General features: G+C 55.8%; 1 protein-coding gene across 1 annotated transcript in view; it reads right to left on the reverse strand.

Annotated features, from left to right (window-relative positions):
- Positions 1-26,452, reverse strand: part of CSMD2 (CUB and Sushi multiple domains 2) — a 615,632-nt gene that overhangs the window by 95,124 nt on the left and 494,056 nt on the right. The window contains exons 33-44 of the mRNA XM_062193240.1: positions 23,733-23,828; positions 22,407-22,610; positions 21,857-21,981; positions 20,936-21,032; positions 19,813-19,917; positions 14,373-14,491; positions 13,795-13,864; positions 12,303-12,419; positions 9,271-9,480; positions 5,982-6,170; positions 2,829-3,006; positions 1,102-1,247 (exon numbers count right to left, since the gene is read on the reverse strand). Coding sequence (XP_062049224.1) covers positions 1,102-1,247; positions 2,829-3,006; positions 5,982-6,170; positions 9,271-9,480; positions 12,303-12,419; positions 13,795-13,864; positions 14,373-14,491; positions 19,813-19,917; positions 20,936-21,032; positions 21,857-21,981; positions 22,407-22,610; positions 23,733-23,828 — 1,656 coding nt within the window. The remainder of the gene's footprint in view (positions 1-1,101; positions 1,248-2,828; positions 3,007-5,981; positions 6,171-9,270; positions 9,481-12,302; positions 12,420-13,794; positions 13,865-14,372; positions 14,492-19,812; positions 19,918-20,935; positions 21,033-21,856; positions 21,982-22,406; positions 22,611-23,732; positions 23,829-26,452) is intronic.

Consider the following 26,452-nt stretch of genomic DNA (forward strand, 5'->3'; position numbering starts at 1 on the left):
GGGTTCCAGCTCCATATTGCACTTGCCCTGGGCCACAGCTCCTGGGAGTGGTGGCTGGAGCCGCCTATGGTCTTCACATTGTTGATCCTCTCTTCCTGTGTTTCGCTATTGCTACCTCTTCCATGGGCTTAGGCTGAATGCATTTGAGTTCCAATAGAGGCATGCAAAAGGCACTAACACTGTAGGTCACACCAGAGCAGCCACTGCAGAACCGAGAGGGGGGTGCACTCTTCCTAATTCTATCCACACCATTCAGGTCACCTTCTGGAACCTTCCTTTGCCCCGCTTTCCTCCTCTGTGAAATGGAGGTGACGATTTGCACCTCAATAACTCACTGTACTCTGAGAAGTTGAAAACTCCAAGCCTTTCACCCCACAGATGAGGAGCCAAGGGGCTCGAGTGGGAGAAGGTCACACAAGGTCACACAGGCCTGGGCTGTGGTGGAGACTGGAAAATAATCCAGCTTTCTTGATGGCCACACCAAATATACACAAGGCTCTGTCCACTGCAAAGCACGTACGTCGCCCCATGGACGGGCACCCTCCTGCAGAGGACCTCCTTCAGCATCTGCTATGATAGACCACAGGGAAATGTCCAGGTCCAGAACTCTGGACTCTAAGAAGCAGACAGGCTTCCAACAAAGGCAAACCCACCATGAATAGTTCATGCTCTCCTTCTGGAAATCACCACACCTTCACTTGTGCAAAAAAACCCCCAAACCAAACAAAACCAAAAAAACTCTCTCCTTGTGAGGTCAGCAAAGGCCCTGGACAGCCCTCTAGAAGGTGCGCAGGGACAAGCTGGGACACAGGGAAGTAGACAGCACAGCCTGGATTCAGGAAAGCCTGGGCTTGGCACCAAGGGTCAGCCTCCGGTGCCCCCCGGCCCCAGTAGCGTGAGGAGGCAGGGAGCTTGCACTGTTGGAGCCCTGCGTGGGGAGGGCTCACACGGACCCACATGTTCTCTTCTCCTAACCCTGGGATACACGGTGGCTCCGAGAGCCTCCAAGTCACACAGCCTGTGGGAAGTGGAGCCAGGAGTCCTGCCTAAGCTCGACTTGAGGGATGAGCCCTTCCCTCCAGGCCGGGTGCCCATACTGACCCGAGAAGGCGATGGCGAAGATCCCGCCTGTGGCCGCTTCGTGGCGGAACTTGAGCAGGACCTGGTTGGATGAGCTGTGCATCATTTTCTTGGCCAAGGTCCTGGTGAAGACTCCGAGCTGGGGCGCTGTCTGCTGTGGCCCATCCCTATGTGGAGGACAGAAGGCAGTGGCATGTTGCTGCTTGTGCCCAGCCCCCACCCCATCCATCGGTGGCCTTGAGACAGAGCTGGACTCCGCTTGTACCCAATGCTATTTCCAAACACCTTTCTTCAAACTCTCCTGACTCAGTTTCCCAGCAGAGTTGGCAGAATTGGAGAACCTCAGGTTGATTCCTGTTCACCTGGTCTCCAGCAGCCCTGCCTCCCCAGGGGACTCCTGGGGCAAGGCAGGTGCCATGGGGCAGGGCCACTGGTGCCTGTGGTCTGAAGCAGTGGTAGGGCAGGGCATGGAATGGCTGTGAGACCCTTCTGCTGCTCTCCACGGCAGCCCCATTTCCTTGTCCCCCAGTATAAACCCACGGTGCCTTTCTGAGCAAATGACCTACTTCCTGGAACCTCACTCAGTCCCTCCCAACGGTCTGCAGCCATTGCTTTGAATCCAAGCTAGAAATCAACCCAGGGCAGTCTGGTTAGAGTTACTCAGCCCTGGGAATTTCTGGAGGAGAACCCCACTATCTCCTGATAATTCCTTAGTGGCAGTCACCTCCACACAAACGCATTTAAAAATTACATATGTAGGGGCCAGTGCCATGGTGTAGTGGATAAACTGCCACCTGCAGCACCAGCATCCCATATGTGCACCATTTTGAGTCCCAGCTGCCCCACTTCCAATTCATCTCCCTGCTAATGCACCTGGGAAAGCAGCAGAAGATGCCCCAAGTGCTTGGGCCTCTGTACCCAGAAGAAGCTCCTGGCTCCTGGCTTCGGTCTAGCCCAGCTCCGGATGCTTCAGCCATGTGGGCAGTGAACCAGTGGATGGAAGATCTCTCTCTCTCTCTCTCTCCGCCTCTCCCTCCCTCTCTCTCTAGCTCTGCCTTTCAAATAAATAAATAAATCTTAATTAAAAAATTACATGTATGTCCAAAGATCCAGCGGTTTGAAAAAACCTGTTTAAGAAGTTGCACTTATCAACCAATACTTCATATCCTCATTATAAAGTTAAATTACATGATATATCACTGTTGCTCAGTGGGCCGGCCAGTTCAGTCACCACCAGCCACATGGGAATTAAACTTAAGTAAAGCTTAACCATGAGCTCATGAGTCACTCCAGTTACAGCCAAGTGCTCTGTCGCCGCCTGTGGCTCGTGGCTGCCACGCTGGGCGGCGCACATAGAGAGCCTCTGCATTGTGAACGGGACTTTTGCTGGGCAAGGTTGTGTCAGCATGAGATGACCAATGGGCCTTCCCCAGGTTCCACCAAATCCGCCCCCATCATTCAGGACAGCTTATCCTGGGCACGTGCACCATGGGGAGACACTGAGAGAAGCACCCATGCCTGCTGCATCCACACACCCACTGGGCTTTCCCTGGCCCCAGCAGGTGGCCCAGCTGGGAGCCGCTCCTCCCCTGCCCCTCCCTGTGAGGAGTCCTGGCTGCGAATGTTCGTTTGGAGCCCAGGGGCTGCCGTCCTCGGAAACTGTTCCGCTCTGGCTCGGAGGGGCAGCCCGGCTTACAGCTCCTGATATGCTCCTCTCACAGGGGCTGGCGCGTGTCACCTGGCCTTACCAGACGGTGATGAAGTCTCCGGAAGGCTCAGTCTGCAGCAGGCTGAGGTTGAGGCGGACGCCATGACCGATGGGCACAGAGATCAGCCAGACGCAGTCCTGGGAGCTGGCGTAGGGCTGGGGGTACCCCGGGGAGTACACAGTGCCGTTGAAGGAGGTGATGTTCCCGCCGCAGGGAACTGTGGAGAGAGAGCACAGCACGCGCTGAGCACCCAGAACGCACTGGACTTTCCCACGAAATCCCAGCTCCCAGCACAAAGCACCCTGCTGGGGAGGCGGGGAGACCCCACCTGCCAGGTGCCCTGTGGGCCTGCCCCTCCTTCCACCTCCCTCTCTCTCTGGCACGGAAGAGACCTAAGAAGGAAGCACCCGGCTCAAGCTTTCCCCTCTGCCTTCCAGGATGGGAACAAGCAAAGGTCAGGAAGAGATTTGGGAAAGGAAAATTTCTCTTTGATCTGCTCTTTCCCGGGTGGATTTGACTTCGAGCTGAGGCTTCTGAGAGGCGAGAGTCAGGGCCAAATTGGAGCAGAGCCATCTATTCACCCGATGACGCCCCAAGTGCTTCAATCTGAGTTTCTATCTCCTCACCTGGAATATGGGCCCGAGAGGACCGTGGTGGCTGTGAGGCGAGGGACGGATGCTGAACGCCCAGCCCTGCACCTGCCACATAGACAAGGCCACCTCTCCTTATCTTCCTGCTCCCCCGAGGCAACGCCCACTTTGGGGCTCAGTCTGATGGAGCTTTGGGCAGGGGGATGCAGAGGCCTTGAAAGCCCACAGTGTTGGGATGCAGTCACCAGGGATGCTGGGCAAGAAAACCCCCAAGTTCCTTGGTCCAGAGTCAGGAGCGCCTTTGGCTGACGGGCGTGAAGCAGACACCCAGGGTGGGCAGATGGGACTGGGCAGAAAGGACCCCAGCTGCCTCCATGCAAAAGGCAGAGGACAGGGTTCCTGAGAGTGGTGCCATGGGCCCGCCCCCCCTTCACACACACACACACACACACACACGTGCCGAGTACCCGCATGGGGCCAGGCATGGCCTGGAGCGACAGTGGGGAGCAGGAGGCTCTGGTTTTGTCCCATGGCACTCACAGCTCACTGCCACCCAGCCATGCACCCAGCAGTAGGCAAAAGGCAAGGTGAGGCAGGTCATGGGTGCGCAATGTCCCAGGGCTTCTGGAGGGGTTCTCCTCTGTGTGTGAGCATAGGGAAGGGTCCCTGGGAGCGCTCACATCTAGACACAGCCCCGAGGGATGATGAGGGCTAAGTGAGGGTAGCAGAGCTGGTTTTTATAAGAGGAAGGAGCAGCAGGTGCCAAGAACCAGAGGCAAGATGGCCTGGTGTACTGGGGAAATGGAGGGCATCTCAGCTTAGGTAGGGCACAGGGTCTGTGAGAGCAGAGACGAGAGGTAGGCAGGCACCAGGTCCTGAGACCCACAGTGTGCTGCCCCGAGGGTCTAGAATTTACCCCAAGCAGCCAGGAGCTGCCCAGGCTGACCTCTGAGTGGGGGAATGGAGTCCACACTGGCAGTTTTGAAGGTTTGCTCTCCCTGCGCTGAGAAGCCAGCACTGAGGAACCTAAGACTGGGTTGGGTGAAGCTGGCCCATGGAGGAAGCCAGCAGAGATAAGTCAGACCATTGGTGGCCTGGGTTAAGGTAGAGGCAGTGGAGAGAAAGAAGCGGATGCACTTGAAAGACACTTAGGATGCAGAAGGCAGCACTTGGTGACTATGGGAGTGAGCAAACGAAGGGGCGAGCGGCCGGAGTCCTCATCACTAGGCAGGCATTTCAGCGTAGCGGAGGCCGGGATGAGAAGGTCCGTTCTGAATATACAGGGACGCAGATGCCTCTCAAGGGAGTGGAAGTATTTAGGAAGCGTCGCACGGACAAGGGCACTTGGAAAAGTTCATGGAAAGTGGCATTGAAAGATAAGTTGACTTCGGTGGAAAGAGATTCTGAGAGGCACGCCCAGTGTTTTCATGAGCTGTATTTCCTGAGAACGTTTAGAAGGTCCCTTGACTGCGTGCACTTCGAACTTTCTGCAGTCCCCTCACGCAGGGGGAGTCTCAGCCCAGGGACAGGGGATCAAGATGGCATTTGGGGGACATGGAAGTGGGTGAGAGCAAAGAAGAGAAGGGAAGAAACTCCAAAACAACATCTAAAGGGGCAAAGGATGAGATGACCACAAGAGGCGGCAGAGGCGGAACTGTGGTTGGAGAAGCAACTTTGGTGTCAAAGAAACCAAGGGAAGAAGCCTCTAGAAGAAGAGCAGACTGCTCCCTTCTCTCACCAGCTGTGTTGGAAGACGGCACACAAGGAGGGGGAAGGGCGTGACACGCCCCCACCAGCAACTCGGGAATGATCCACTGCGCAAGCACAGGGTGGTTCTGGAAGTCCGGAACTCAGCGGACGTTTCACCTCCAGCACCAGCACTAGCACCAGAGCTGCACGCAGAGCTTCCTTCCCACGGAGAGTTCCTGCTGGGTGCTCCTCAGGGTGAGGGAGCCATCAGCGAGGTCCCAGTTGTTCAGGGCGTTCAGGGATGTGCAGGGGGAGGCCCGGTGATCTGATTCCAGGGTTGAGATCTCTCTTTCTGGGGTATCGGCCCTGCCCAGCCTCCCCTCTAGAAAAATGCTGGGCCTACGGGGCTGAGGTGTGCAGACTGGGGCAGAGGCGGCATGACCCCGTGTCATCTTCCATCTAGGTTCTGGTTAAGGAAGAAGACTCAGGAGAGTGCCAACAGCTGGCTCCAGACCCATGCGGGACACAGGACAGCGACCAGAGGAGCAAGAAAGTTGTTAGGAAAAGGCTACGTTCTCCTCTTCCCTTGGGAAGGTGCCAGGATTCTCTCAACCTCCCCAGGACTCAGCATAGCACTTGCCTCCTTCACTCTCATGTAGAGCCTTCCCTTCCAACTGGGGACATCTAGCTTGTCCAGGCGGGTCTTCCCAAGGGCTGCCTCAGTGGGCCCCCAGCTTACAGTCCCTCTAGGTCTTTGCCGGTGCTGGCCCAGTGCTCTGTCACCAGGATGCCCTCCCCGGCCAGCCTGGGTCACACTCACGTGAGAATGGGACCGACCAGAGAACCCCTGGAGTAGGCAGGTGCACGGTGTGACCACCCAGGGAGAGTGGCCAAGGGTGAGCGAGGGACATACCTTCACACCTGGGCAGGGGGTGGTCCCAGTTCCGGTTGGTGCCATGCTGACACGTGAGGACGGGGTGGCCCATCAGCTGATATCCCGGGAGGCACTCGAAGGTCACGGACTGTCCCACATTGTAGCCGGCTCCCCTCACGATGCCATTGGCGAAGGGCTCTGGGTCTGGACACTCCTGAAGCTCATAGGCTAGGAGAGTACAGGAAAAAACGCGGCTTTATCCTCCCCCAGTATCTTTCTGCAGCCAGAATGCAGGAGCTGGGGAGACCTGGCACAGTGGGGAAGCACTGAGACTTGGACCCTGGAGGACCTTGGTCATTTCCTAAAAGCTGTAGATGCTGGCTGAGTCATTCAACTGCTGTGCCCCCGTTTTCTTACTTATAAAGTGGTTATTGTGGGGATACGCAGGGCAGCACTTGCACAGCTCTTGGCACAGCAGCTGCTCATGGGGAGGGCTCAGTCGAAGTGCCCCACCATCGGCATTTCCACGGGGAAAGGAGGCTCCACTTCTGGAAGCCACCGAGATCCCACTGCTATTTCTGGAGCAGCTCCTGGGGCCAGGCAGTGGCCTGGGGTCTTCTGTGTTGGTCACTGCACTTAACCTTTACAACAAGGGCCAAGGCCACAAGCAAAGGCAGCAGTGGGCGGACAGGGCTTTCGGACTCCGAGAACTCAGAAGCTCTCAGGGAGGAAAGCAGGGGAACCTGGGACAGGAGACAGTTTTCAAAGAGGGCGGCTGGGCCAGCAGGAGTGTGCACCTGTCATTCCAGCCAGCCCCTCGGAGGATCCAGAGATCTGTTTCCATGAGAATGTGCAGCCCTACTCAAAAGGAGATGCCAGGATATGAAATGGCTGAGGCCACCCCTATCGGGGACGTCACCAATGGAGCTGCAGAGCGGGGCCCACAGGACAAGGAACAGCCTTCATGGCAGGCATCGGGCACAGAACACCAGCAGCAGAAGGAGCTGGGACATTCCCACAGTAAGGATTCTCCATGGACGTAGCTGAGACCAAATGGCGGCACCCAGCAGGGGATGCCTCTATCAGAGGCAATAACACCACTAAAAGAAACCATCGCATCTCTAGGCAGCTGTGGTGCTTCCACTCGCTGTCGCCCAGGGCAGGCTGTATGGCAAGAACCCGGCAGGTGTCACTATGAAGTCACCCAGCTGGCTGGGCATGTTGAAGAACAGGGCCCGAGGGGAGCCATGGCTCTGTCAGGGGGTTAGGGCTGTGGGTGGTGGGCACCCCAGTGGAAGCAGGGAGCCTGTTGCTCGAGGAATGGCTGGAATAGGACGGCCTGGACCTTTAAAGGACGCCTCCCCGAGGAACACGTGGCCCCAAGGTGGTACATAGCGGCCCGGGCGAGACCCCTGCCACAGCCAGGTGTGGCCTTAAGGAGAGGGGCCAGGCTTTTGAGAGAGAGGGGACAGTGTCAGTGACATCAGTAATGGTGGTGCCTGGGTTCCAAGGGAAAGGCGGGGCCTGTGGGGACAAAAATGACCCTGAGAACAGCGGCTCCTTAATTTTCCCAAAGGGAGACTCCTGTGGGAGATGAGGTGGGTTTGTACTGCAGGGAGACATTGCAGTGGGCATGGAGAGGATTTCAAACACAGTGCACACTTTAAAACACTGTGTGGGCGGGGGGCGGCGCTGTGGTATAGCAAGTAAAGTTGCTGCCTACAGTGCTGGAATCCCATACGGGCACCGTTGTGAGACTCGGCTGCTCCACTTCTGGTCCAGCTCTCTGCTATGGCCTGGGAAAGCAGTGGAAGATGGCTCAAGTGCTTGGGCCCCTGCACCCGTGTGGGAGACCCAGAAGAGGCTCCTGGCTCCTGGCTTTGGATTGGCATAGCTCCGGCTGTTGTGGCCAGCTGGGGGGGTGAACCAGTGTATAGAAGACCTCTTTCTCTCTCTGTCTCTCTGTTTCTCTCTCTCTCTTTCTCACTCTCTCCTCTCTGCCTCTCTGTAACTCTTTCAAATAAAATAAATATTGCATCGTTGGAATTCGGCATCTCCGCACAGGCTTCTGTCTTCCCGTGACGTCGCTATGGCCTGAACGTTTCTGTCCCATCAGAATCTGTAACTGGGGCCTCCTCTTTCACATGGAGGTGTCTAGAGGAGGGGCGCTTGAAGGGTGAGTGGCACTGGCTTCCTTAAACAAGAGGCCTGGGTGTGGGCACTGGGGGAAGTGGCTAGGCCACCACTGCGGACACCCAAGTCCCATCCTGGGTGCCTGGGTTTGCGTCCAGGCTCTGCTTCTGAGCCGTTTCCTGCTCGTGTGCACCCCGGGGGCCACAGTGATGGCTCAGGTGCCTGGGTCTCTGCCACCCATGTGCAAGCCCCACATGGAGCTCCTGGCTCCCGGCTTCAGCCTGGCCCAGACTCAGCTGGTGGGGGCATTTAGGGAGTGAGCCAGCGGACAAGAGTTCTCTCTTTGCCTCTGTCTCACTCTCTTTCAAAATAATAATAATAATAATAATAATAATAATAATAATAATAAAGGCCAGAGAGAGCTGCTCTACTCCTTCCATCAGTGAGGACACAGCAAGAAGGGGCCACCTGTGAACCAAGTGCTGCCCCCCCCAACACACACAAGGACCCTGCCTGGCCTCAGGTTTCCCAGCTCCCAGGGCGGGGAGAAGCACAGCTATCAGCACCCCAGCCATGGAGTTGTGCTACAACAGCCTGAGCCGACTCACGGTGCACTCAACCCATCTGCAACGCTTTCCTTTTTAACGAGGACGTGTTTAGTATCAGAAAAGATGTCTACAAACAAGAGAGGCAGTGGGACAATCTGGGAAGGGCTGAGAACACAGGGCTCATCAGTCAGCACAGGGATACATCAGGGGAGACGGACGTGGAGCCCGGGGCGGGGGTGGGGGGAGGGTCCTCCCGGGGAAGGAGAGTGGCCTGTAAGGGTTTCCCCTCAGGCAAGGCAGAGTCGCAGCGAGGGTGGCTGAGCCTCACCCAAGACTCACAGAGCCCCTGATGCTGCCACGGGAGGAGCTCTGTGGCCAGGGAAGGACCCAGAGGGACGAATTCCACCACTGGACCTGGGGGAAGTGGCTGATGGCTCAGGCGGTGAGAAGGGCTGGCCGGCCGCTTGCCTGGGGACAGCTGCCGGCCATGGGGTGGAGCCTGGAGGCTGCCCCTCTGGAAGAGGCTGAGAGGAGCACAAGTGGCCAAGGGCATGCAGCCACCATGGGGCCTGCCGCCCCCTCCCTGCCATCTCCCTTGCCCACACGAAGGCGGGCTAGGAAGGCGCCCACGGCACGTCCGTCCTCACCCTGGTACTCCAGCTTGAATCCCGGCCGGTTCTGGGAGTGGTCGCTGTGGAAGTACACGGTGGTCTCGTGGGACGTGGAGAGCAATGCGCCGGGCAGCTCGCTGCCGCTGAACCTGCCCATCATCCGGCTGGTCTCGTACGGGCCATTGCGGATTTCGATGAAGTCGTGGTTGGGCTCGGTGGAGAAGTTCAGGAACTGGATGTGAGCTCCTGGGAGCAAGACAAAGGCAGCCAGTGCCCAGAGCAGCCCAGCCCCACTCTGCCGCCTGGCCTGGCCTCTCCCGCCACAGCCCGCGTCCCTACTCCTCACTCCCCGCTCTGGATCCTGTCTTCAGGCACGACTGGAGAGTCCATTATTCATTCAGAAGGAAAGGCACTGGTCATTTCAGAGACTCTGCCCCAAGTGCTTTGTGTTTTATTGGGAACAAAGCTCAGGGTTAACACTTGCTCTGATTACACTTCATCTAATATCAGCAGAAAGACAGTTTCACTTAAATAAATTCTTTACTTAAAAATAACACACACACACCCCGCCCAGGGCAGAAGACATACATCCAACAGTCACATTTTCTAGGCTGTTTAAGACAACCCAGAAGCATAAGGCTTTGCAGCACATGTGTTACCCCAACTACTCCCTTCCAAGTCCCAGGCAGGTGCTTCCGGGGTCTCCGTGGGTTAATCTAGACTTAGCAACCTGACAGCTTACATGGATCCAATTAGACCCTTAAAAGTACAAATGCATGTACTCTTTGGAGGTGGGAATATCATACTGTGTTTACTGATGAGATTTTTCTAAATTAGACTACTGTGGAACACGTTATTCAAGAGATACATTTACTAAGCATGGGAAGATACCTACAATACATTAATTGTGAAAATTGGCTGCAGAATAACATATAGAATACCACTAGGATGTTTATGCAAAAACCTGCAGAAAAATCTTCACCCGCTTGCTGACAGCAGCTCCCAGGCACCTGCCAGGCCTTCCAGCCGTGTGAGGCTTCGGGGTGTGTGAATGAGATCAGGAGGGTGCCGCCTCCATGGGAGGACTCTCTAACGCCGGGGACTAGCATGTCGCTGAGGATCCACAGAGTGCCCTCGCAGGGGAATTGTCATGCTTAAAATGTGCTCATCTATTGCTTTCTATCTGGTTCAGAATGAACACATGTGTGGGCTTTTTTTTTTTTTTTTTTTGTCTCTGATTAAATACGGATCCCAGTGTGGGGCTGGAAAGCACAGGCTGCGTGTGTGATAGGTGTGAAGACCACTGCAAAATTACCCACAATCTGTACCACTCTCTGCTGTACTGGTGTACAGGGCTGAAGGCCCTCTGTCTCCTGCCCTGTCCCACCCACTGCGTCCCTCCACACCACCCCACTGCGTCCCTCCACAGACACTACCCCTTGCATGAGTCTGGAAGGCATCCTTCCAGCTCCTGGGTGTAGATTCCGAAATATATATTGGGGTTTCTGGGTTTTAAACACGTACATGCATGGCACTGTATTACTATACAAAAACTAGCACTCATTTGTTTTAACTCCATCTTGTGAGTGTCTGACGGTACAAGTCACTCTTAGTGAGCAGACCCTGTTACAGATGGCAGGTAGTTCTGCAGTGAGCCTCTTTGCAACCTATCACCCATGGAGTTTGTGCTTTCCAGCCCCACACTAGGATCCCTGGGGCCCTGAGGGCCCATCCAAGAGGCTACTGAAGGTTGAATTTGTGAAATGTGTGAAATGGACTGGCCCGTGACCTCCACCTAGTGGCAGCAGCTTGTAAATGCAGGGGCCCTTTACACAAGGAAACCAGGGGCTATAGTTCTAGGCCTGGTGAGTGGTCCAACACTTGCTTGAAATCAAAGGATTCTGGCAGCTGCGACTGGAACCCGCAGTAGTGCCTTCCCCAGAGCTTGCTTAAGCCCCCAGGACTTACAGATGCAGCACGCTGGTGGCTGAACACAACGGCTTACCCAGAGCAGCCCTCCCTTCTGAACTCACTGGCCTTGAGATACCGCCTTCTCCTCACCCTCCATCATCGGAGGCTCCACTGCCCCCAGCCTGCATGCAGAACTAAAGGGTCTCCCAGACAACCCCTTCCTCAGTGTCTCAGGATCTGGAGTCTCCCAAGGCTGCCAAAGCTGTCATCACGGTATGCCCAGTGTCCTTTGGCAGATGGGACCTGGTCGTTAAGACCCCAACCTTCACTGCCCCTCCAACCAGATTTAGAGAAGCCCAGTTAGGCTGCTTCCCCCTTCCAGAACCCGAAGGCACACTCCCACTCCACACTGTAGAGCAAAGGACAAAAGGGGCCCTCTTCATGCCTCAGCCTCCTGGGATGCGGGCTGGGAGACCAGGGCCCATGCAGAAGCTCCACGGTATAGCCAGGGTGGTCTCCGTGTGCAGCCCTTTGGATCCATGCCAGTGCAAAGCCTTTACTCCTCCAACCAGATATGTCTAGGGTTGCATTACGTTCCCAGGGAATATGTGCATCGCTAGCCATCAGATTTTGCACTGGCTCAGTGCCCTCCCTACTGGACCATCCCCCATGCACGGCACACTTTCTCCCTTTCCTTCCTGCCCCCTTCAAAACCACCTCTCCATCTCCAGCCAGCTGGAATGTGTGCATGAAGAATGCAAACTCAATTTCATATTGACCTTGGCTCAATTTAATTAGGATGATAAATCGGATGGGGAGTTCAAAGCAAAACTTGAGGTTCGGTCTCTGTAACATAGATTATTATTTCTTTTCTTTTTTAACCATCCCTGAGTAACTCCTCATTCCACATTCTTGGATTTTAGTTCCCTGCTCGAGGGATAATAATGGAAGTCCCTAAGATTCCTCCCCTCCCCCATACTTTCATCTCTGCCGTTCTCCACGGAGTCTCACGATGGCACAGGGGGCAGTGGGCGAGGACACAGAGGCAGAATCCCTGCAGACTTGGCCGGGGTTACGGTGGGGACAGCAGCACACAGCTGCTGCAGCCTGGGGCGCGCGGCGTGAGCACCCATCTCCCTGAGCAGGCTGAGACTCACCAAAGCCCACGGGCAGTGCGATCTTCCAAGAGCAGTCCATGTTGCTGGGGTAGTTGCCCGGGAAGCCAGGGCTCAGGATGACCCCCTCCATCTCCTCCACTGCTCCCCCACACTGCGCTGTGACAAGGAGGCGAGACCGAGGGTTAGGACTGGGCCATGCCGGTCGTCCGAGGCCCCCTCACAGCAGCGAGTTCTGACTTTCCTGAGTCACAAAGCTCTTTCAGAATCCAAAGGGCTGGCCCTGCAAAACCTTTGCACACCCAGGCCAAACCGAGTGAGTGCATTCAGGGAAGGGTGCTAGGAGTCCACAGATCCGGGAGCGGGGCTCTCGGGCTTGACGATGGCCCTCGCGGGTCCCTGCACCCAGCCCCTGCAGGAAAAGTGGGGTGGGGCTGCTCCAGGCCCCAGCACTTGGCACACAGTCCCTCAGGTCTCCCTCGCCTCACTGCCTGAGCCACTCTTCCAATGGAGACAAACAGTGAAGGAAGGAGGCGGTGGGCGTTGCACGCCTACTGTGTGTCGGCTCAAGTCACTGAGCCCCTGCTACCCATGCAGGAGGCCTGGATTGAGCTCCAGGTTCCTGGCTGTGGCTTGGCTCAGTGCTGGCCTTTGCCAGCCTCTGGGGAGTGAACCAGCAGATGGGGGCTTGGTCTGTCTGTCTGTGTGTGTCTCTGAAAACACTGCATGTTACTTGCGACAGGGCGGCCACACCCAGCAAACCTCAACAGACAGCATTGCCACTGTCGATGCGATGGCTTGGCAGGGCCTTTACAGGACACTGCGGGGGGAGCCCAGTCACCTTGCTGACCTGCTCTGCAGAGGACCGAACCTGGCCCCTGGGGAGATCACTTCGCTTCCCATCCCAGGCCTGCTCTGAGGGGCTCTTTCCTACCCGCTGGACATCCGAGCACCCTGGGTTTCCTTTCGTGACTCTGCCACTTTCTTTTCCACCCCTGAACACCTTCAACTTCCTATTTGTAAATAGAGGATACCGATTCCTCCTCCAAAGAGCCATGGGGAGGAAGCAGGAGCTCCAAGCCTTGCACGCAATAGACGTTCAGTCAACGCTCGCTTCCTCCTTGCCTGACATGACCAGAGGCTTCTGGAGTGGACGCCCCGTCTTCTCCTGTTTCCGCCGATCTCATTATCACTGCTCAGCAAGGCTAGGACACAAAGCCAAGCCAAGTTCACCCAGAACCCTCAGCCTTTCACTTTCTCAGTCTCACAGAAAGTCAGAAGCCCCAAGTCCCTGGTAACCCCACCTGGGACCTGGGGCATTATCTGGAGCCAGAGCAGTCACTAGGACGTTTTCCACTGGGCAAGCCTGGGGGCAGAGGTCTCCAAGTCATGACAGCCTTGAGTGACGACAAAAACAGGGGTCTCCAAGGACTGACTTGCAACAGATCGACTTGGACTTGAACTGCACGATAGGCTACTGAGCTCAAAGTCCTGGGGGCGTGGGTTTGAGTGGACGGGGTCCGGGCTCTCTTACCAATGCAGAGCGGAGGAGGGTAGTTCCAGCGCCGAACGGTCCCCGGCATGCAGGAGATGTGCGCGTGGCCCTGGGGGCGTCAGGAACAGGGATGAGCTAAGCTGCCCACCAGCACAACCCCACACACAGCCTGGACCAGGGGCTTGCTCGGGGCTTCGTGTTGAGGAACAAGAGACACAAAGGCACCTGGACGCGCTGTGGGATGGGAGCTGAAGCAGAGGGAGAGGGCTGGGCAGGACAATCACTCTAACCATTACTAAGGAATTCTCATTACTGAAGGTTTCCTTGTGAGATTTCTCTAATTACGAAATTCCCTCAAGACCTTCAAGGAAAATTAAATTTTCCTAGGGTCCAATCACATCCAAGTCTGCAGGAGCCCTTCTGAGGTGGGCTTCTGCCAACTCTTCGAGGCCAGCCAAGTTTCTCTGTTGCATGAACAGCTCCAGGAGGGGATGATGGGCCCCTGGAAGGTTGGGGTCTGTTCCCTGGTCTTTGAGGATTTGCTGGTGCAAGGCTGGCCAACTGCATCCCAGGGGACACCTGCTTCCTGCCCTGGGGGTGTCTGGAGGGGGAGGTACCTGGAGGGCATAGCCCGGCTCGCACTGGAAAGAGACCACGTCATTCACCAGGTAGCGCTCGCCGCTCTTCACCCCGTTACTGGGCACAGCGGGTTCTGGACAGCTGCTCAGGCCCACGGCTAGACAGGGCGGAGACAGAGTGAAGGGAGAATGGCAACGAGGCAGTGGGGAGAAGACCCGGCCCCGGGGCTGGGGCTGCCCATGGCACAGCACTGCTGCGGTTGGCTGTGTTTGTCCCCCAGGCGGGTGGCACTGGGAGGCGGAGCCTAGTGAGAGGGCCTGGGTCAGCTGGGGGCGTGCCCTGGAAAGAGATGAAGGTGCTTCTCCTGCCACTGTTCTAAAAGCCTGAGCCCGCCCTGCCCCACTCACTTCCTCCCTTGGCGTCACCCTGACGTGACACAGCCAGGAGGACCCTTACTGGAGCTGGGCCAATGCTAGCGTCATGCCCTTGAACCTCGCACACTGTGAACGACATACGACTTTTTCTTTGTGAGCAGCCTGCCCCGGGCACTCCATTATAGTAAAGAAGGAAAGGACTAACGCACACACACACAGACAGCACCGAGGCTCTGCAGACTCGAGATCCCTGGGACAAGAAGGCGTCCTCCAGGGGCCCCTGGCTGCCCGGTCCACCTGCTGAGCTCGGGGCCAGGAGGCACCCCAGCCCCAGGCCAAACACCTCAGCACTGTCTCCGTGAGCCCCTCCCAGCACCCTCCCTGTCCTGCACCCTGCGACAGATCCGAAGTGCCAAGACACAGGGGGAGAGGCGGGAGGAGGGCGCTTCTCTCCCAGATGTGCCTCGGCGATGCTCAGGGGCTCAGGCTAAGCCCGCGGGCTGGTGCAGGTGGTCCGGAGGCAGTTTGCCAAATTTCTCCTGCTGTATTTTCAAGGTCAGGCTAGCTCCGGTCAGGGAGCAGCCAGTGGCTCCTTGAGCTCTGCCTCCCACGATCAGCACTGCCCCCTCTCATTCCCTACCCGCCCACTGGGCTGCTCCAACCACCCCACCCTCACCGGCAGCCGGGCCTGCTGAGCCTGTCCCCCTGTGCCAGGGCACTCCCTAGGCCACCACTCTGCCATCACACGGAGTCCACCCTGCTCGTCCAGAGCCTTCACGACCCTGGCCGGGGCCCTTCCAGCCTCACCTCCGTGGGCTCCTACTCCTTCTTGATTTTTGCACTCCGAACAGTGCTGACCCCGCCCTCCTTATACACCCAGCATCGCACACAGCGATTTCCTCGGCACCCACCTCGGCCTTCCTCCTCCTCCTCCTCCTCCTTTCTGCTCAGGCCTTCCGCACAGGAACAGCACATGGCCGGCACGTCCCATGAGCAGGACGGGGCCTGTGGGGCCACACGTGCCCTCCTCCCCTCGCCGCGGCCATGTCACTCCACATCACAGGGGAGCACCGGCCTGAGAACTACGTAAACCACAGAGCCAAGATTCAGACCACGCCCAATTTGACCCCAGCTCTGCCCAACAGGAGGACAAAGGCTGAAGCCACATGAGCTCATGCTTGACCCTGTCCACTGTGGCTCTCGCCTCTTCTCCTGAGATCATCCTCACCCTGCTTTGAACCCTGTCCTGGCTGACTCCCAGGCAGCAGGTGGAAGTGTGGCATCTCCTGATGGGCAGCCTCTGTGCTTCTCCCACACCCTGAGGGAGTGCATCTGCAGGTACAGGCCCTCAAAAGGCACTAAGTAAATCTCCGTGTGTCAGAGTGGACTTGGCGAGGGCTGGAGGGCTCAAGGTGTGGCTGTACCATGCCTTCTCCACCCAGAGCACGGACAGTAGAAGGGAGAGGAGGGCGGGGAGCTAACCTGTGTAGCCAGGTCTCACTCTAGGCACTTGGGGATTGCACAAGCAGTCTGGGTCAGGGCAGACTCTGCCCTCCGGGTGGCTGCCTTGGGAGATCCAGGCTGCCTGGGACCCCATGCACCTGCAGGGAGCCGAGTGATTGTGGAAAGGAGTGAGGAAGGACCCGTGAGCCTCAGTCCCCAGCCCCAGCCCCTCGTTGTGCAGCAGCTGGGTGGTCATCCATTCAGGAGGCTCTGATAACTACCTGGGCTTTTTGTTTCTTCAGAGAGGAACTTGCATACAATGAAACGCACGAATTGTCCGCGTTTACGCTGTCATGACTGGAAGCGTGCACCTGTGCTGAGTGTTGACACAAGCTGGCACCTGTGTCACCCAAACCCCTGTCAAAACCACAGAGCATTCAGGGGATTCCAATACAATCCCATCAAGATTGCATGTACCAATGCCATCTCACTAGTCCAAGTGATCAATTTCAGTTCACAATTGATCATACTGATAGGTCTAAGAGTCAAAGGGATCACACAAACAAGACTAGTGTCTGCTAATACTAACTGATAGAATCAAAAAGGGAGAGAACAATACATCATGGGAAACAGGATACACAGCAGACTCATAGAATGGCAGATGTCCTAAACAGCACTCTGGCCTCAGAATCAGCCCTTAAGGCATTTGGATATGGCCGAAGAGCCCATGAGAATATTTTAGGCATGGAAAGCCAAGACACTCTGGGAAAAAAAAAAAAAAAGAAGAAGACCTAAATGAAAGATCTCTGCAAGTGAGATCCCAGTGGAAAGAACGGGGCCATCAAAGAGGGAGGTACCTTTCTCTGAAGGGAGGAGAGAACTTCCACTTTGACTATGACCCTGTTGGAATAAGATCGAAGTCAGCGAACTCAGAAGGCTTCCATGGCCTTGGCAACTCAAGACTAGAGCCTAGGGAGATTACTGACACCATAAACAAGAGTGTCAAATTGTTAAGTCAACAACAGGAATCACTGTGTACTTACTTCTCATGTGGGATCTGTCCTTAATGTGTTGTCCAATGTGAAGTAATGCTATAACTAGTACTGAAACAGTATTTTACACTTTGTGTTTCTGTGTGGGTGCAAACTGATGAAATCTTTACTTAATATATACTAAATCGATCTTCTGTATATAAAGATAATTGAAAATGAATCTTGATGTGAATGGAATGGGAGAGGCAGCGGGAGATGGGGGGGGTGCGAGTGGGAGGGAAATTATGGGGGGGGAGCCATTGTAATCCATAAACTGTACTTTGGAAATTTATACTTACCAAAACAAACAAACAAACAAACTACAGAGCATTGCAGTTGCTCCAGAAAACTCCCTCACACCCTTCCCAGGCAGTTCCTGACCTGCATGTGAACGGGAAGCTTGGAAATGCAGGCCATTTGGGGGCCCATGTCCTAATATCCCAGCAGCTGAGACAAAGGCCCAGGCCAAGGACTGAAAGATCACCAGAGTGCGTTTGCAGGGCCTCGTCCTAGGGGCCTCCTGTCTCTTTCTCCCAGTTCCTCCCCGTGCTTCAAGAAGAATGCAGCCCAGCCCCCAGGGGCTGCTCACAGCTTCAGAACTTGAGACCTCTCACTGGGAAGGCAGGGATGGGCAGAGAGAACCAGAACAAAGCAGGAGGGAGGCGGAAGGGCCACTGCAATTTCTCTAACACTGCACAGCCTGATTTTATTTAAGCCATGCTTCAACAGAGGGACAATGATTTTTTATCATATGTAATTTATTACGTTTGAAAGCATATTGTTCCATTTCCATTTCAATTAAATGGAAATTAAGCGTGAGTCATGGCTGTGGATGTGACTTTACAGCACTCTGCGAAGCCACTGCCCTCTACCGCAGCAGCTAATTCTTCATCTTCCTCACCCCCTTGGTAGATTAGCTGCAAGGCAGACGACGACTGCAGGGGCCTGGCTCCCAGGAGTTCCAGTCTGCAAAGACCTTGGGGGGCTGTCTTCCCTCCCAGGTCCCAGCACAAGAGGACAGCGATGAGCAGCGTCTGCTCCTGAGACAACGGCCAGCTCCCTTGCACACAGACAGGGACGTTTTGCTGGGCACGAAGCACAGTGAGTGAGTGATTTAGGGAAGAAGTGAATCTTTGGAAGAAGAAAGAACAAAGGTGACTCCAGAGAACACTTACAGACTCAAAATACTCGACGAAGACACACAACTTGGGAGAAGAGAGAAGAGGGTAAAAGGAAGAGTGTGAATTATTCAAGAAACCTGGGCTACTCCTCCTCCAGGTGAGTGATGCCTCAGCTGTCTGCAGAGGGGAAGGTCTGGGGTCCCAGCCCTGTCCAGCGCCCTCTGGGTCTTTGCTTCAAGCTAAATTCTATTAGTTCTTTCAGTGAGGAGCATCCTAGGATCCAGGTAAGCCTTGCCCAACCACCTAGATGAAGCCCACTTATGTGGGTGAGCCAGGTGGCACCTGTGTAGGATCTGGGGCTGACCCCACCAGGCCTCTAGCCACCCCGGGGTTGTCTCTGCACAGGCCATGTTGTCACACATGCCCATGTTGTCACACATGCCCATACTGTCACACATGCCCATACTGTCACACATGCCCATGCCTTCCTGCATTTCTGACTTCTCTTTGCAAGCCTGACTCAGGCCTTCCCCTTCCACAAGGCCTGCCTGGCCAGGTTTAGCTCTGTACCTCCCTAGCATATCCGGCTTCACTGAAATGCCTGTGTGCAGATCCACCTCTCCCCCTACGCTGTGTGCTTTTGAAGGCAGGGACCGTGTCTTACTCATCTTGGTTCTGTAGGCACCTATTAGGGCTCGCCTCTCGCAGGCACTCCAAGGTTCTCCTTGACATTCACTTCTCCACCCGGCCCTTAGAGCTGCAGCTCCGTCTTCTGGAGACATCCACGAGAGCATCTTCCGTGTTACCCTGCACTTCCTGTCCACGTGTCTGCCTCTCTCCAGTGGGCTCCGGGGATACCAGCCATCCTGATCTCACCCAGTCCTAGCAAAACCCAGCATAGCACCTGGCAGGTTGCAAATGCTCAGTGTTTGCTGCATGAAGGGGTCACAGATGCTGCTGCCTACCTACTCTCTCCTATGCCCAAGTGGGGACGGGGGTCCCAGGACTCCAGCAGTCTCCCTAGGAACCTCATTCTTTGCTCCTCAGGGCCATGTGTTTCTTGCTGAGAGCTTTAACCATGAACTCGTAAGGATGCTGGAGGCCAGGGTGTAAGGGTTTGAGTCTGGAAGGAAGCGATCTGGTAGACAGGGAATGAAGTTTCTGCGGCGGGGGGGGGGGGGGGGGGCACTTTCAAAGACAACTGCATCACAGAGCCAGGGGTTAGAGACCCATCTCCAGAACTGGAAGACGGAAACCCTGCCACTTACTTACATCCCAGGATATGTCCTGGGGCCCTGGTCTGTGACCCAGCCTCCTGCCCTGTGCCGATGGGGATACACAGGAAACACACAGGTTCCACTTGGCGAAGCTCGGCTCTGCCATGCGTCTTGGCTGTGCAGGTCTGTGCAAGGCTTATGTGGGGTGGAGAATATGCAACCCCAGGGGCTACCCAGCAGCTGTGGGTACCCACCCAGCCCCCCACCCCGAGCCAAGACTCTGGATTCTCACTTTTGTACTCCAGGTGGAAGCCGGCTGCAGACACGCTGATGTCGGAGTAGAAGTGAAGGTAGAGCTGGTTGGAGGTGCTGTTCAGAAGGGCAGGCACGGTTGTCCCTGGGCAAAGAAACCAGGGTCATTTAGGCTGAGTCTCCCCACAGCCCCCAACCTTGAGGTCCTACTGCTTCTGCCGACGTCCTCCCACCGAGACCCCCAGGGGGCCCCCATGGTTGAAGACACCGAACGGTAAATTAGCACCCCTTAGAGCGCTGGGTTTCAGGGAAGGTGGACTCCAAACCACTTCCCGCAGGATGAGCAGGGCCATAGCTGCAGATCTGCAGGTGGGGAGTTCCTCGGTGGCCCTGCCAAGGCATTGTCAAAATGGCCCTGACACGTCCAGTTATCTGGGCAAGTCAGCATGATAGACAGATCACTTGGGGGAGCATGGATCCCACTTCCGGTGTCTTGGTAACATAGGATTCTGGCCCCATACTCTGTGGGAAGCCCCCACTGGCACAGACAGAGCTGTGCCCACTTTGGAAAGCAGACTGGCCATGCCCCAGACAGCTAAACACAGCTACTGCAGGACTCAGCGACCCCTTCCTAGGCGGACACCCAAGATAACGGACAGCGTACACCCCACAAAACCTCTCAATGTTCATGCCAGCATTGTTCATAATCTGCCCAAAGTGGAACAACCCACGTGCTCACACACTGAGTGGATAAACAAAATACTGAGTCCCCATCCAAACTAGGGCCAGTCCACCTGACAAGGTGTTGACCTTGAACATGTGCCAAGTGCAGAGAAGGCAGACACATAAAGTATGAGTCCTTTCACATCGAATGCCCAGGCCAGGCCAGCCCATGGGGCTAAAAGGTAAAGGAGTGGCTATCAAGGACTGGGGGGGTGGGGTGGGAATGGGAGCTGAGTACAAATGGGTCCCTAATTTCTTTTTGGGGTGATCAAAATGTCCTGGGATTAGACAGCAGTGACACTTGTGGGACCCTGTGACTGTACTAACCACCAATGGCATGTGTATGTTACAACGGCAAGTTTCATGATACACGAGTTCTATCTCGATCATAATAAGGATGCTCATATCCATCTCTGACGCCCCTGGAAGCCCCGCCTTACCTGAGAAACTCCCCAGCATGGTGACCGTGTTGTCCGCACCGTCAAACACTTCCAGGGAGTCCCAGTTCTGCTCTGTGACAAAACTGATGACTTGGATCTGGGAAGGCAGAAGGACTGAAGTGTGGTTTATGCAGTCCGAGTCACCTGCCTTACTCTGCCTGTCTCCCTCCCCTCCCCTCCCTCCTCCTCCCCTCCTCCCACCCCCATTGTGAGTTTATTTTCACTCTGCAGCCACTCTGGCCTGACACTGAGCTATGCCTCTTAGACAATGTAAGATGTAGTCCCTACCTCCAAGGAGCTCTCTGTCCAGGTGTGAAATAAGTGGCTACATTCAGGCACTGGGATTCCTGTGGTCTGACTTCCCCTTCCCTTCTGGAACATTCTGTGGGCTCCTCCCTTTCCTGACTTGGTTGCAGGAGATGTCTTGTAGCATGCAGCCAGCCGCCCACTCCCAGCCAGGCCAGTGCAGCCCCAGCCCCAGCCCCAGCCTGCTGCCTCTCTGCTGGCCTGCAGGCTCCTGCCCCTCCTCCAAGCCTCTGCCCCAAGTCGGCGCCCCCTTCACTTGGCCCTTGGCCCTAGGCGCTGGTCATGCCTCCCATTCAGCATCTGAGCTCTGGCTGGGATACGCCAGGTGTGCCGGGTACTTTGTTCTTTCTCCTCCAAGCCTTCCTCTGTAGTCTCCCTCTCTACCCTCTTCAGTCCTAAGGAAAACCCCTCAAGCCATTTGGAGAACAGCTGAGTCCTCCCACTTCCTATCCCAGGTACAGGCTACTGTCTTCTCTCTGCCTTCCCAGCGGCCCAGCCAGTGCCCACCTGTCCTGCTTCCCAAGCTGCCTGGCCCCTCCCCTGTCCCTGTGTGTGGGCCACAGGGGCAGGGCCCAGCCTAGCACCTGCCAGCCTGAGGTGCCCGCGTGCCCCTACCTGGATGCCAGCACCTTCAGGGACCATGATCTTCCACACACAGTTGAGGCTGTTGAGGTATGGCTCCGGGAAGCCGGGGGACAGGATGGTGCCCCTGCGCTCTGTGAGGTTGCCTCCGCACGGCACTGGGAGGGGACGCAACCATGGTCAGAGGCTCCTCCCACTGGACCCCAGGGCTCCCCACACAGGCTCCTCCCTCAGGGCCCCCAGCCTCTGCCTGGGACTTCTCCATGCTGGTTTCCTTCTTCGTGTCCTCAGGAACACTTTTTTGTTCTGGCTCTGGCTTCTACCAAGGACTGGTCCCCCTAAACCCCGATTCAAGGACCAGGACCCCAGGCATGCCTACCCCAATACCCCAGCTCCTCCTCCTTGCTGCTCTCACACCCAGCCTCAGGACTATGGGACAGTCTCCCTATGCCACACAGCTGGCAGGGGGCTGCCATGCGCCTCAGGCATCTGCTGGGCCTGCCGCCTCTCCCAGGGAAAAGGGGCTGTCAGTGCCCCCACTCACTGCCTTCCCTCACCTGGCCCTGGCTGTCCCGGTACTCACCCACACACGTGGGTGCCGAGACATTCCACTGGGCCAAGGCCCCTGGCACAGGGAGGCACTCGATTTCTTGGGACCCCTGCAGGGCATAACCGGAATTGCATTCGAAGCGGACGACGGCGCCCACGGAGAAGTCACTGCCCAGCCTCTTGCCGTAGCGGGGTTCTGGCACAGAGCTGCACTGCGTGGCGCTGGTCCGGGGCACGGCTGCAGGGGACAAGGGCACTGAGAGGTGGGCCGCATCCCTCCAGAAGCTGGTCCAGGGATGCAGACGATGGGACTGGAGCAAAGACAGCCTGCAGGGAGCCTGGGAGGCTTGGCACTTCCCTTGGAGCAGGGGGCGGGGCTCTCTGGATGGGGCCCACTGTACTGGAACTCAGCTTTGGATGCACAGCTTCTGGAGCCATGGAGTGGTTGCCATGGTAGTGTGATGTACCTGGTCCATCAGGGACCCCATTCCCTAACAGGAGGATGGGCTTTCTTGGCTCCCGGCAACTCCACCCTGCTTCTGGCCTCTCCTCCCTGTGGGTCTTAACACCATACCCAGGGCTCTGCTCTCTCTGAATCTCCCATGCCGTCCCTGACCTCTGCAGTGGCTGATGGGACCCAGGCTCAGGGATGGTGCCCCCCAGGGAGGCCCATCCTGGGCAGAGTAGAATGAACAGGACCATGCTTGGAACCTGGGCTCCATGAAGATGGATGTCCTCTGGACCCCTGGAGGTTGGGGCCTGCACCTGGACACCAGGAGCGCTAAGACATCACCTTTCTGGGCCAGTAAGGATGGCAACACAGGCTGATGACCTGCTTGCTACCAGGTACTCTGTGTGCTCTTAATCCTGTCGGTGTGGTGCTATTACTCCCCACCCCCCATCTTACAGGTGGGCAAACTGGGGCTCCAGGACGTGCAGCAGCAGGGCCCAGCTGAAAAGTGGTGGGGCTGGGGTTCAAATCCACGCCCATCGGATGCTGGACCCCTTCCTTGCCCTACACTTTTTCTGCACCTCGTAGACCAAACAAAGCTTCCAGGGGAGACAGTCCCGGTAAGAGGCCCGGGCTGCTCACTCCAAGGCCATCTAGGCTCCACTGGAGCATGGAGGGGTGGGTGTGGGGGCGGAGACTGGTTCCCTGGGTCTGGTTTCCTTGCTCATTCCACAGAGTTTGGTCTAAGAAATGTCTATTGGGTAAGTGAACAGACTAAATTCAACTGAATTTCAGGGATGTGCCTCACAAACCAGCAATTGTCCCCAAACACAGAGGAAGAGGCTCAGACTAGGGTCAAAGGCACCTGTTCCCTCCATGACCACTTTGGGACCCCCACATGCCACATACCTTGGTAGACAAAGTGGAAGCCTCTGGCTGGTACTTGGCCTTTGGCACTGAACTTGATGAGCACTTGATTGGAGGTGGCCAAGGGCAGCGACTCACCTGCCGAGGTAAGGGACAAGGGGGAGAGGAGGACAGTGAGGCCAGCCATCGGGCCCAGCAGGCACAGTCCTGGCCACGAAGGAGGGGCTGCCACACCACACAGCAGCTCCTCCCACATCCAAGCCTTCTGGTAACAAGACCTCACGGTTTTACTGCACACACAAAATTCACGTGTTAGAACAATGTGTGTTAGAAGATACTGTGTGGGGCTGGGGCTGTGGCATAGCGGATAAAGCCACCACCTGTAGTGACAACATCCCATATGGGTGCCAGTTCAAGTCCCAGCTGTTGTAGCCATTTGGGGAATGAACCAGTGGATGGAAAATCTCTCTCTCTTTCTCTCTCTCTCTACCTCTGCTTCTCTGAAACTCTTTTTTTCAAACAAATGAATAAATCTTAGAAAGAAAGATGATGCTGTGCATGGGTGTCCAAAATTTCTCACATCAATATACATGTTTTTTATCTTTTAATTGCATTTTCCACAAGCTTCTTGAAGGATGTTTATATCAGGACACTATTGAGTGTGAAAGGGCATAATAGCTATGCTGGGACAATCAAGTGGACCTGGGGGGCTGTCCCAGGCAAGCCAGGGTGTGCTGTCACCCAACTGATGACACACAGCTTGGGAGGAAACCTGCAGTGGCACGGGGAGCTGTGGAGGCCGCCGGCCTCTGCAGCACAAGGCGGAGGTGTGGCTGCTGCATGCCATGGGTGAGGGTGGCTGAGGGGAAAGACAGTGCCCAACAGAGCTGGTGAAGCCCTGACGCTCAGGGCTGCTTGTCGTCATGCTGCCCCTCTGCACACACAGGGACCCCTGAGAATGGCTGCTGACCACGCCTTGAGAGGGGAAGCAGTGATAACCGGGAACCAGGCTACAGCAGAGTGGGCAGCCACGGGGAGGCCCAGCAGTGCCTCCAGAACGCCCACGTGGAGCCAGTGGCCATGAGGAGCAGAGAGACTGCTGCATGGCAAGCTAACATTACACGCGGCCCAGATGGCTGGGCCCAGCCGGGAGTTGTTGCCCCAGCTGACCTCTGGCTCCCTACTCAAAACAAGAAGTCATGAAGACCACCTGTCTTCACCATCACCGCCATCTCAGCTCCTCCTGGAGATGGACGTGAGCAGAGCAGAGCTCAGCCCTCCCAACCTCCCCTCCTCCGTCCTCAGAGAAGTGGGTCAGTGCCCCAGGGACTGCTCACAGAGCCCGCGGTAGCTTCAGTCCTGGACACAAGCACAGGAAAGCACAGAGGAAAATCGCTGGACTCAAGGGAAGATTTCTGGACTTTAAGGGGGAGACTCCCCTGAGAAGTCAAAGCAAACGTTTTTATGGGAGGTACAACAAAGAACAGGCAAAAATCTCAGAAGATCCTTGGCCGTGGTTGTCACAAGGTTAAGCCGAGTATGGCATTGGTGAGGTGACAGGAGGAGACGTGCCAGAGGCAAGACTGGTGGCCGGTGAAGGCACAAGGAGGTGAGATGCTGGCACCGGCAGCTGGAGTCCCCAGGAACTGAACAGTGACAGGAAGAGGAATTTGGGGGCCACTCTTCCAGAATCCACAGGGAAAGAATGAAGAGATGAAAATTATTGGAGAAATGACAGGCGACATGGAGGACAGATGGAAAAAAATCCAACAGGCATATGTCAGAAATGCCAGAGAGCAAGACAGAGAAACTGAAGGAGAAAAACAACTTAAGAGAGGAGCTTCCTTTGCTAAGTCTTGAGATTCAGATGGAAGGAGTGTGCCACGTCCCAGATCCAGTTAGTGCAAAGGGGCCTCCTTCCATCGTAACACACCCAAGCGTGTGGCTCAAGTTTGAAAAGGAAGAAAAAGTAGGAAAGTCCCATGCACCGAGAAGCACAGCTCCCATGCGAGGTCAGTGAATCAGGCTGGACCCTGATTTGTAATACTGAATAGTGGAGTAAAAGGGAACCATCGCTGGGGTATTGACCAGTGGAGTGTGTGGCCCCTAACCTGGTGTGCAGTCAAGTTGTCATTTACGGGATACAGCACAAGGAACGCATCCCATACACGCAAGATGACAGAGAGCACTGCAGCCATCAAACCCACTGAAAGAGAAGAGGGGACAGGAGGGAATTCAAGAACTGGCAGGGCTAAACACAATCGGGAAGAGCGGTTCGTGTGAAACAGCTCTTGTTAATGAGGGAACACGTGAGCTGGAAATGTCAAAACTTGTTCTCGGGGAAGGAGTCCATAACTTAGCAGTAATCGCTAGCAATCCTAACAAAACAAAGTCCAAAGACACCAAGGAAAACTTGGAACTTTAGAGACGGGTCAGGCGTGAATGGGGATGTTAGAAAGCAAGATCAAAACGAGGGCAAGGCAGACACAGACCAAAACGAGGTGACTGATGTCAGACGAGTAAAACAAACAAGCCTCCTCTCAACAGAAAAGGTCTGGGAGAAAATGAGGGAAGACATGTCAGGCCCGTGCAGGCAGGAAAACCGTTAGTAACAAGAGAAGATGACAGAGTAGCTCAATTGTCAGGTGAGCTGCTTTGACACAATATTCCCGGGCAGAACTGGAACATGGAAGATGAAGTGGAGCCTAATGGGTCGTGGTCCTCAGTTTTGTTTAAAGCCCAGCACAGCTCAGGGACAGGGA

This window comes from Lepus europaeus, chromosome 5 (genome assembly GCF_033115175.1).
Source record: "Lepus europaeus isolate LE1 chromosome 5, mLepTim1.pri, whole genome shotgun sequence".
Lineage (NCBI taxonomy): Eukaryota > Metazoa > Chordata > Mammalia > Lagomorpha > Leporidae > Lepus > Lepus europaeus.